The sequence below is a fragment of the Sinocyclocheilus rhinocerous genome, unplaced genomic scaffold (assembly GCF_001515625.1).
Source record: "Sinocyclocheilus rhinocerous isolate Xijiao unplaced genomic scaffold, SAMN03320098_v1.1 scaffold827, whole genome shotgun sequence".
Lineage (NCBI taxonomy): Eukaryota > Metazoa > Chordata > Actinopteri > Cypriniformes > Cyprinidae > Sinocyclocheilus > Sinocyclocheilus rhinocerous.
In genome coordinates, this window is record NW_015633173.1 from 572,944 (window position 1) to 584,414 (window position 11,471).

The 11,471-nt window shown below is 35.3% G+C and overlaps 1 protein-coding gene across 1 annotated transcript in view; it reads right to left on the reverse strand.

The window, feature by feature from the left end:
* LOC107743319 (cation-independent mannose-6-phosphate receptor-like) overlaps window positions 1-8,700 on the reverse strand; it is a 42,991-nt gene extending 34,291 nt beyond the window's left edge. Inside the window, exons 1-10 of the mRNA XM_016556489.1 lie at window positions 8,505-8,700; window positions 8,058-8,197; window positions 4,845-4,963; window positions 4,302-4,400; window positions 3,643-3,775; window positions 3,319-3,430; window positions 2,895-2,997; window positions 2,652-2,811; window positions 1,612-1,798; window positions 1,416-1,519 (exon numbers count right to left, since the gene is read on the reverse strand). Coding sequence (XP_016411975.1) covers window positions 1,416-1,519; window positions 1,612-1,798; window positions 2,652-2,811; window positions 2,895-2,997; window positions 3,319-3,430; window positions 3,643-3,775; window positions 4,302-4,400; window positions 4,845-4,963; window positions 8,058-8,197; window positions 8,505-8,623 — 1,276 coding nt within the window. The 5' untranslated portion in view covers window positions 8,624-8,700. The remainder of the gene's footprint in view (window positions 1-1,415; window positions 1,520-1,611; window positions 1,799-2,651; window positions 2,812-2,894; window positions 2,998-3,318; window positions 3,431-3,642; window positions 3,776-4,301; window positions 4,401-4,844; window positions 4,964-8,057; window positions 8,198-8,504) is intronic.
* Window positions 8,701-11,471: the final 2,771 nt, after the last annotated feature.

Here is an 11,471-nt window from a genome sequence, read left to right on the forward strand (position 1 = left end):
TGCTCACCAAGCCTGCATTTATTTGATCCAAAATACAGCAAAAGTAGTAATATTGCGAAATATTTTTACAATTTAAAATAACTGCTTTCTATTTGAATATATTTCAAAATGTAATTTATTCCTGTGATCAAAGCTGAATTTTCAGCATCATTACTCCAGTCACATGATCCTTCAGAAATAATTCTGATATGGTGATTGCTGTTCAAGAAACATTTTTTTATTATTATTTTGATCAATATTTCAAACACTTGAGTACATTTTTCAGGATTCTTTGATGAATAGAAAGATCAGCATTTATCTGAAATAAGCTTTTGTAACATTATACACTATTCCATTCAAAAGCTTTGAGTCAGTGATTTCTTTCTTTCTTTCTTTTGGAAAGACAATATATAAATTAATACTTTTATTTAGCAAGGATCCTTTAAATTGATCTTAAAAGTACGATAAAGACATTTATAATATTACAAAAGATTTCTATTTCAGATAAATGCTGTTCTTCTGAACTTTCTATCAAAGAAACCTGAAAAAAATCTACTCAACTGTTTTCAACATAATAATAAATGTTTTTTTTGAACAGCAAATCAGAATATTAGAATGATTTCTGAAGGATCATGTGACACTTATAGACTGGCGTAATGATGCTAAAAATGTAGCTTTGAGATTACAGGAATAAATTACATTTTAAAATATATTCAAATAGAACGCAGTTATTTTAAATTGTAAAAATATTTCAAAATGTTACTGTTTTTGCTGTACTTTGGATCAAATAAATGCAGGCTTTGTGATCAGAAGAGACTTCTTTAAAAATATTAAAATATATTTAATACACCAATTTTTAATACTGATGTTATGAAAAAGTTGTTTGAATCAATGATTCAACGACTCACTCATAAACCTATTTCACTTGTTTCATTACTGGATGAATCGGCATTTTTGAACAATTCTCTTGAATGAATAATTCATTCAATGACAAATACATTTTTAAGTCACTTTTCACTACCTAGTGGCGAAACAATGCAATCGACATAAATGTTATTTGAACCGTAGTTACTTTCAAAAGGGGATTTGCTCTATTTTGATTTCTGCCATAGACATCAATGTTTATATCTGAACTATAAACTTACACCCCAGTATTTCTGTGATAATATGAATGACTGTAAGACAGAAATAATACTGTGTAGTTGAAAAGACAGTTTGTGAAGATGCTTCTTAACCAAACATGGTAAGTAACTGCTCTCTCTGTGTCAGCGGCAGTGCGAACAAAGATTTGAATGATCCGGTAAGACTTTGTCAAAGGTTTAATAGACTCGGTTGTCATTTAGAAATGAGATCGCGTGGGTGTCTGAATCAAGATCGCGATCTTATAACGATTAATCGTGCAGCTCTACTATGAGATGAGTCATTGTGTCACTCACCAGCCGTTGCATTGCACTCAAAGTTAATGATGGTCATGCGCTGGAATCCAGTGCTGCATCTGCTGCCATCTGGGTAGATTAGAGTGAGATCACCATCTGAATACCTTAAGATATAAAAGAAAAGGATTACGACTGCTCAACAATTTACATTTTCACTGCATTTAAGGGTGAATCAGTAACACAAGCTAAGGCGAACCTCAGAGTTTGGTTCTGGAATCTCCCAGCAATCTTCTTCACACCACCCGTGTCCTTGACTTGGCAGGCAGACACATAACCTTTGTCATCACCACACTGTCCAGCATTGGTCTTCTCACACACGTTCAGATAGAAGATATAGGTGTCATTGCCATTTTTGGCCTCAGCCATATAGGGTGTGCCTGAAGCTAAGGATAAAAAAATATGAAGAATGGTAAAGTATTATATTTGTAATATAAATATAATACTCGATCACATCAAGGATGAACCACAACTGTACGTACTTGTTATTGAATAAGGGTTTTGTGTTTTTGCTAAACTGTATGAAGTCCTGGGAACACCTTAATGCATGTTTCATGATGTTTACAGTGAGTTTTAGTATACTTGTTCTCAATGTTCTTGTTCTAGTTTGCCTTCAGTGGGAAAAACAAACTCTATATCTAACAAACTGCTGTGTGATTTATCCAAATACCAAAACAAAAGAGTATGATGGAAACACCATGTTATTTCAACCAAGTACCATGCCAATGTCTTGCTTTGCATTTTTTTTTTACTGAGAAGAACCATGGAAATACCATGTTTTTTTTTTTTTTGGACATGGTACTGTACCATTACGACGTTTTTAGACGTTTTACCATGGTCATCTCTGAAGTTCAATGAAGTAACATGTAAATACCACAGTAAATGAATATGCGTCAATGCCATGGTATTACTGTTACTTTAGTATTTAAATTTAATTACATTTTAGTATGTAATTTTAGTACTTCAAAAAAAAATAATTAATTTTATTTCAGTTAGTTGGCAAAATGTTACATTATCACTTAAATTTTCATTTAAAATGTATCTAATATTTTATTTTATTTCAATTAACATAAATGACTTTTAATATTCCCACTGTACAATGACACTGGGATATCTATGGTTTATTCAGTTAATCAGTTACTCATTAAACACCATATAAAAATCCATCATCACATCATTCTTTCCACAGAAACAACATTTACATCATTGCCTCTTACTAAACTAATAGAGTTAACTCACGGTTGTGTGTCAGGGGAGTAAGGTCAATGGAGATGTCATGCTGTTTGCTGGTCAGTGTGCAGCTTTGACTCTCCAGGTAATCTCTGTGGCAGGCGTACTCAGTCACCCACTCAAACTCATACCGACAGTTCAAGTTGCTGATCATCTTAGGGTTACTTCCCTGATAAACCATTGAGAAAACTGTGAGATGACGGAGTATAGTAGGTATACTGCAATGAAATTAAACACTAGGCATCTTCTTACCGCCTGCCTTGCGGATGGACAAATGAATGTAATCGTCACTGCTGGACTGTGGCCATTACAGAAGGCTGGGCTTTCTTTGACTCCCTCGTACCGCAGCCTTAGTCTGAAAAAGAGAGTATCAGTTATGCTGCTGCTCCAGTTTTCTACGTTGATAGTAAGTGTTTCTTGAGCACCAAATCTGCATATTGCAATGATTTCTGAAGGATCATCTGACACTGAAGTAATGGCTGCTAAAAATTCGGCTTTGCATCACAGGAGTAAGTTACATTTTAAAATATATTAAAATAGAAAACAATTATTTGATATTATAATAATGTTTCACATTATTACTGTTGGCGAGCATAAACGTACCAATCGCAAACTTTTGAATGGTATTGTAAAAGCATCAGCCAAATAACTAATTAGCTATTAAATTAGCACATACTTGTCATTTGAGAGCAGCTCAAGCTGATGAACAGGCTGACCCATATCGAAGGAACCTTCGCCAGAGGTGAGACAGGCTGCAGATCCCTCGGGACACAGGTTTCCAGCACGGTCTGGACGGACAAACATCATCCAAGTTATTTGCGTTGCACTTCCAAATGCTTTAGTTGTTTAAATAATAACCTGCTCGGACGCTTTGCAGATTGTTTTGTGTGATAAAGCAGCTACTGTATGTAATCAAAATGTTTGTTGACGGGGCAGCAAACTCTTAAAAAGCCCATACACTGTGTCCAAAAAAAAAAAACAAGAGTTTACAGAAACTCACTTAGACTTCTGCATATATTAATGTAGAAATCAATTTCATCATCTGGGTCGTCAACCAGGTAGCCATCTGAGAGTTTTATCAATGGGTTGAGGTCATGCTTCTTTCCATCCGAGTCAAAGACATAGCAGGGGACCTTTAAAAAGAGATAAGCAAATAATGCATTGAGTGGTGTTCACAAAAAAAAAAAAAAAAAAACTCCCAGAGGCTTAAGCCATTTCCTGTTTGTTGTAGCATAAATAAGATATTAGGCAAAATAGGCAAAAAAATTTTTACACTTTGTGAAAATGTTACTGGCGCTTGGATTAGCATAATAATAGAATAATAGGAAAAAAAGTTGTTTCCCTCAAATTTGCAAAACTAAACAAACTAATATTTTATTCCAAAACCAGTAGATAATTAAATAAACACTGCGCTGATTATTACAAGTTACATTTTTTTTTATTGTTAATCATTCTTTATGCAGATTTTGCATTATTCAAGTTTATTTAGAAATTCACAATTTCACACTGTCAAAATGTTTTGTTCAAGGCTGATGAGTTGAATTTTTTCTCACACTGAGAACAACTGAAACAGCCAAACACACACACTTAAACATTCACACCTTCCTCCACGTTGACGCTCTAACAGAAATGTCATCACGTCTCATCACCTCTACTCACCTCCTTATGTGGTCTAAATTTCTCACGTCTGCAGGCGGCATACGTCCTCCATTCAAAGTAATGCACACACTCAGAGACAGTAACAAACTCAGGTGTGCCCTGTAAAGAAAAAAAAAATCAGATGTCATCCATGGTGTGAAAATTATTGGAAATAATGAAAATGTAAATGTGAAAAATAAATGTTTGCATATAAATATACATATATATTTTTTTTATTAAATTACTAAAATTAAGTAAACACTAATTTTGCATTAAAACGGCCTTAATTTTTTGTCCTTCACAGAGGAACTGCAGTAAAATTAAATATGCATTTAGGAAAAGTAACCCATATTTAGGGGTACATTTCAACACATTTAGATAGATAGATCAGCCACCCCTACTTTCACTTTGCCTCAATATTATATCATTGCTCCATCAAAGTCATTTCTTCCTGTGCATTGGTGGAAGGAAACAAAGGTGGAAGGAAACAAATAGCCTTGCAAATGTCACACTCTGTTCACAGGGATCACTGACTAACAGTGCATGCTGGGGAGGAAAGCTCACCATTGTTTTGCCGCATTGAAAGGTGATGCTGCTCTGAATGTTGCTGCTCTTGTCGTCGCATTTCCTCGAGCTGTTGAAATCAAGCACAGCAGGCGAGACCTTCCGCAAGGAGAGCTCACCTATGGGGAAAAAAGACCTGGTTTGAACACAGCAGTGTGTCTGACTCAGAGCAACACACAAGCTTTTTTTTTCAGCAAGCTGGTAACACAACAAATGCTGAATGTTACTGCAATAAACTAACACACTCTATATGCAGCTGGACTTTAGTAATAGAAATAAAGTCAAATGTCATTTGTCAATGCACAGCTATGTCGAGCACAAGAACAACAGCCATAATACGTTTGCTTGCCTGTATTCAAAGTAACCAAAGTCAACTAAAGTTTACCAGCACATACAAATCAGTAAATGTCTCTGTGCCACCCAACAAAGCAAAAATATTACAGCATGTGATCTGGAGAGGTTAGAAATTCATAGGCCAAATGTCTAGCAGTGCACAACCCATGGGAACAAATAGCATGAGAAGATGACCAAATAAAAACGCACCAATGTGAAAAAAGGTTCTAAAAACATGCCAACTGGAGCCAGAGAAACTACAGCTGACATTTTAGGCCGCTGGAAAACATTTGACATGCCATGTGTGGAGAAAAAGAATACTAGTGTACTGCACAATATTATACTGCATACTATTTTTTTTTTTTAAACTGCTTAAAAAAACGTAGTGCACTACATTGTCATGACTTGACCTCAATTTGTTGTTTTGAGAAAAAGAATACTAGTGTACTGCACAATATTATACTGCATACTATTATTTTTTTTTTAAACTGCTTAAAAAAACGTAGTGCACTACATTGTCATGACTTGACCTCAATTTGTTGTTTTATATTAATTTAGTGTGTGCCACTCAATTACTTTAGTAAAATATTAATAAAGAAAAAATTCTCACATATATGTGCACGTATGACTGTAAAATGATCTTATTGCAGTCATCAAATAATGAATCAAGAAAAACCAAAATTGCAGGTGACATTATTTCTGGTTCATTCATGATACTCGATATGGAAGGTCATGTCAAGCTCATTGCATTGTGGGATACATCTGCTTTTACACAACAAATTTTGGCAATTGTTTTCCGAGCATTTAAATAAAATGCATATTGCACACAGTGTGCACACTGACTGCATACTGAAAACATAACTAGAAAGTAGTCTAGTAAAACGCTATTCTGTTTTTCATTCAACTGCTCTGTTCAGGATGTGTTAAATGTTTCGAGAATGCTTTTACCTTTTATTAAGACGGCAAATATAGTTGATGTGATAGGACATTTATGATTTATGCACATGGTGGAGCCTGAAAATTTTAACTACTGCCATTTTAAATACTGTCACTTTGTACTACTGCACCTGCTGCTAGATAACTTTGACCTACTTACTGTGAAACACAAAGATAGGACTGCAGGAACACAAGATAAAGAATACCAGGATATGCAAGCGAGTGTATACACACTAAAATGAATGCAAACACTTTCAGAAGCATCAACACTATTGTGTGTGAAGCACACATTACTGGCCCGGAAAGCCCCATAACGGATACACACCAACCACCAAAGTGTGTGACACTGAGAATCAGTACGACTATAATTACCACAATCAACACAGCATGAAACACTACATAAATAGACATTACACAATGGTGTTTGGATGTTTTTCTTACTACGGTACAAAATAACTTCTGTACTCTATGTAACAGTGCTGAAAGCCGCTCATTATGAATATAAGCACACAGATCCTATCAGCATGATCAACATTTGCAAGTTGCCTTATTTTGTCATATGATCAAATGGTTTGTGATGCAATATCTCCAGTGTTTGTTCTGAAAACAAGTGAAATGGATCCCTTTATTTAAATCTAGGGCTAACAGTTACCTCAGAGCCACTATTGGTCAGAGTGTTCAGTTGATAGGTTTGTGTCATATGGAGGTCAGCTGACTAGTTGGATAAGACCAAATAAACAAGCACTCTGTCTGTCATGCAGCTCTCGCTTATGAGAGCAATGACCATATAACAGCCCTGAGTTGCAGGGTTGTTATCTACTGCGAAGACAAAACATGAAGTATTTAGCATACTTACTTCCTATAAAAAGTTTTAATGTTTAACCTGAATATCCAGACTAAGCAAAAAACAAAAAAAACAATAATTTCTTTCTTTGACCAACCGAGCGTTTGGGGTGACTTGAATCAATAGGAAATGGTATCAATCACATGACCTAAACAATTAAAGAGTGAATCTTGCATGAAAACATGTTAATGTCACATTTCACCCTAAACTTTTAAGAAAAACAGAAAGTTTATATATTTTTATACAATATATTCAAATATATACACTAACACTATCAATCAAAATTTTTCATTCAGTATTTTTTAAGGATTTAATACTTTTATTCAGCAAGCATTAAATGGATCACAAGTGTCAGTAAAGACATTTATTATTTTATCATCTATAAAGATTTCGATTTCAAATAAAGGCTGTTCTTTTGAACGTTCCATTCGTCAAAGAACCCTAAAAAAATGTATCATTGTTTCCATAAAACTATTAAGCAGAACAAATGTTTTCAACATTCATAATATGAATCATAATAAGAAATGTTTCTTGAGCAACAAATCAGCATATTAGAATGATTTCTGAAGGATCATGTGACACTGAAGACTGGCATCACAGGAATACATTACATTTTAAAATAAAGTTATTTAATTTAACATTATTACTGTTTTTAAGAAATCATACATATTGCATAAATAAAATAAAATCTACTTTAGGACCATTAAGACTGCATTGTCTCATTATTTAATAATGCAATGTAAATTGGCAAACATGCACCATAATAACCAACAAATCAATGAGAATTTAGAGAATCTGAGAATTGTTTTCTTATACAATGTTGGTGATGGTGAAAGCAGTGCTACTCTCACAGTTAGTGTCATTGTCTATCCTAATTAATCAAATAATCAAACAAACAATCAATTTTCTAATCAACATACAGTATAACTGGTAATCATTATCCCGTGACAGAAAGCTGAATATTTAGAAAAAACATTGACAAAATGAATATTATTAAACATAAAATGTATGCTAAATTAGAAAAAAAAAGTAGTACAGGTTTTTATGATTTTGTTTTAATGAACATTGCTGTTGTTGGCACATCGATGCATTGCTCTTACCCACTGACTGGAACTGGTCAGTCTTCAGCTTGTGGGCACAGACCGCGCTTCCTTTTCCACATTCTGTTTCCGGAGAAGAATCACAGAGCTTCAAAGTGTATGTCACATTGCTGTCTTGGTCAATGGCCTCCCATTTGTAACTTCATACATACAAAAAGAGAGACACACACAATTTCAGCTGACAATATCCATTCGCAAAACCAGCTCAGTGCCTAAATGAATGCATTTCTTTGTCTCAGGTGAGACAAAGTATCTGTTATGGTTTTATTAGGTCCAGGTACATAATGCATCCAGGCTAAAGGGCCACAACTATCATTCAAATATATAAAACAGACCAGATCATATTTAAACACATACAATTCTTTCTAAACCACTGTTTGTATGTTATCCATAAGGGTTTGCCAGCAATGATTAGCATTATGTTTGATTATTTATTTAAGATCTCACCTGCACAGATCCTGGTACCATGGGCTGTCATCCGACCCCTCTGCTGATGATACACACTGAAGCAGTATGAAAGTTAACAAACCAGTAGCAGCGATTCCGCAAACCCGCGCAGGACCCATATTTTAGACTAGGAAATAAATGAGTGCGCACAGTCCGACATGATACAGCAGTCCTTTCTGATTACTGATCATTACCCGTGTAGCAGGAACCACTCACAGTCACATGACGCATGACATGTGGTACACGTCACGTGGTGCGCTCCGCTCGAATAAGTAGAATGGCGTCAACACGGACAGAACTGGCCTAAATAGGCGTGGCTTCGCTTTTTTCCTTTTCTTTTTACTGTCGTCAAAGTCATAGACATAAAAATACCTAGACGCCTCATTGGCCGCTGGATCGTACGTCAACGTCGCCGCCATCTTGGTGCGGGCATCTTTTCCATCTCACCCTAAACTTTTAAGAAAAACAGAAAGTTTATATATTTTTATACAATATATTCAAATATATACACTAACACTATCAATCAAAATTTTTCATTCAGTATTTTTTAAGGATTTTAAATTGATCCATTTAATGCTTGCTTTTATTCAGCAAGCATTAAATGGATCACAAGTGTCAGTAAAGACATTTATTATTTTATCATCTATAAAGATTTCGATTTCAAATAAAGGCTGTTCTTTTGAACGTTCCATTCGTCAAAGAACCCTAAAAAAATGTATCATTGTTTCCATAAAACTATTAAGCAGAACAAATGTTTTCAACATTCATAATATGAATCATAATAAGAAATGTTTCTTGAGCAACAAATCAGCATATTAGAATGATTTCTGAAGGATCATGTGACACTGAAGACTGGCATCACAGGAATACATTACATTTTAAAATAAAGTTATTTAATTTAACATTATTACTGTTTTTAAGAAATCATACATATTGCATAAATAAAATAAAATCTACTTTAGGACCATTAAGACTGCATTGTCTCATTATTTAATAATGCAAAATGCAATGTAAATTGGCAAACATGCACCATAATAACCAACAAATCAATGAGAATTTAGAGAATCTGAGAATTGTTTTCTTATACAATGTTGGTGATGGTGAAAGCAGTGCTACTCTCACAGTTAGTGTCATTGTCTATCCTAATTAATCAAATAATCAAACAAACAATCAATTTTCTAATCAACATACAGTATAACTGGTAATCATTATCCCGTGACAGAAAGCTGAATATTTAGAAAAAACATTGACAAAATGAATATTATTAAACATAAAATGTATGCTAAATTAGAAAAAAAAAGTAGTACAGGTTTTTATGATTTTGTTTTAATGAACATTGCTGTTGTTGGCACATCGATGCATTGCTCTTACCCACTGACTGGAACTGGTCAGTCTTCAGCTTGGGAGTAGTACAGGTTATGATTTTGTTTTAATGAACATTGCTGTTGCAGTTTGGGTGTACATCATGCAACATTGGCACATCGATGCATTGCTCTTACCCACTGACTGGAACTGGTCAGTCTTCAGCTTGTGGGCACAGACCGCGCTTCCTTTTCCACATTCTGTTTCCGGAGAAGAATCACAGAGCTTCAAAGTGTATGTCACATTGCTGTCTTGGTCAATGGCCTCCCATTTGTAACTTCATACATACAAAAAGAGAGACACACACAATTTCAGCTGACAATATCCATTCGCAAAACCAGCTCAGTGCCTAAATGAATGCATTTCTTTGTCTCAGGTGAGACAAAGTATCTGTTATGGTTTTATTAGGTCCAGGTACATAATGCATCCAGGCTAAAGGGCCACAACTATCATTCAAATATATAAAACAGACCAGATCATATTTAAACACATACAATTCTTTCTAAACCACTGTTTGTATGTTATCCATAAGGGTTTGCCAGCAATGATTAGCATTATGTTTGATTATTTATTTAAGATCTCACCTGCACAGATCCTGGTACCATGGGCTGTCATCCGACCCCTCTGCTGATGATACACACTGAAGCAGTATGAAAGTTAACAAACCAGTAGCAGCGATTCCGCAAACCCGCGCAGGACCCATATTTTAGACTAGGAAATAAATGAGTGCGCACAGTCCGACATGATACAGCAGTCCTTTCTGATTACTGATCATTACCCGTGTAGCAGGAACCACTCACAGTCACATGACGCATGACATGTGGTACACGTCACGTGGTGCGCTCCGCTCGAATAAGTAGAATGGCGTCAACACGGACAGAACTGGCCTAAATAGGCGTGGCTTCGCTTTTTTCCTTTTCTTTTTACTGTCGTCAAAGTCATAGACATAAAAATACCTAGACGCCTCATTGGCCGCTGGATCGTACGTCAACGTCGCCGCCATCTTGGTGCGGGCATCTTTTCCATCATTCTCATAAGTGGACTCGAGAAAATGCCTCAGTCGTGTGCTGCTTGGGGCTGTACAAACCGCCGCACAATTGAAAATAGGTCTCGGGGAATTACTTTTCACAGGTAAGACTGAAAAGTTGTTGACTGACACTGATCTGGTTGTATTTGGTCATTAAAACATTATGTTGGCACAACTTGACAGTAATTGACCGTCGGAGTCGGACTATTAATAGCTAGCGATATCGCTATTTAGCTGCGAGTCTAGGAAACCAGAAATGTTACATTCTTTCTTATATAGTTTTAGCGTATGGTAAATTATATATCATAAACTAAATTGAAACGGCCAATGAGGCGTCTAGGTATTTATATGTCTATGGTCAAAGTCCCTTTCAAGGAAAGTCTGTTCACTCGTCGGCCATATTTGCAACGCCTCCGGGCAGCTCAAACGAGATGAATGGGGGAATCCTGAAATCTCAAAAACTGCTCTATGAACTCAAAATTAAATTACATATTTCAAATCAGCAACATAATCTGAAATGAACTGCCCCATGAATGTTGTTTCTTATGCTCAAATAGCGTTAAAAAGCTTTTTTTTTT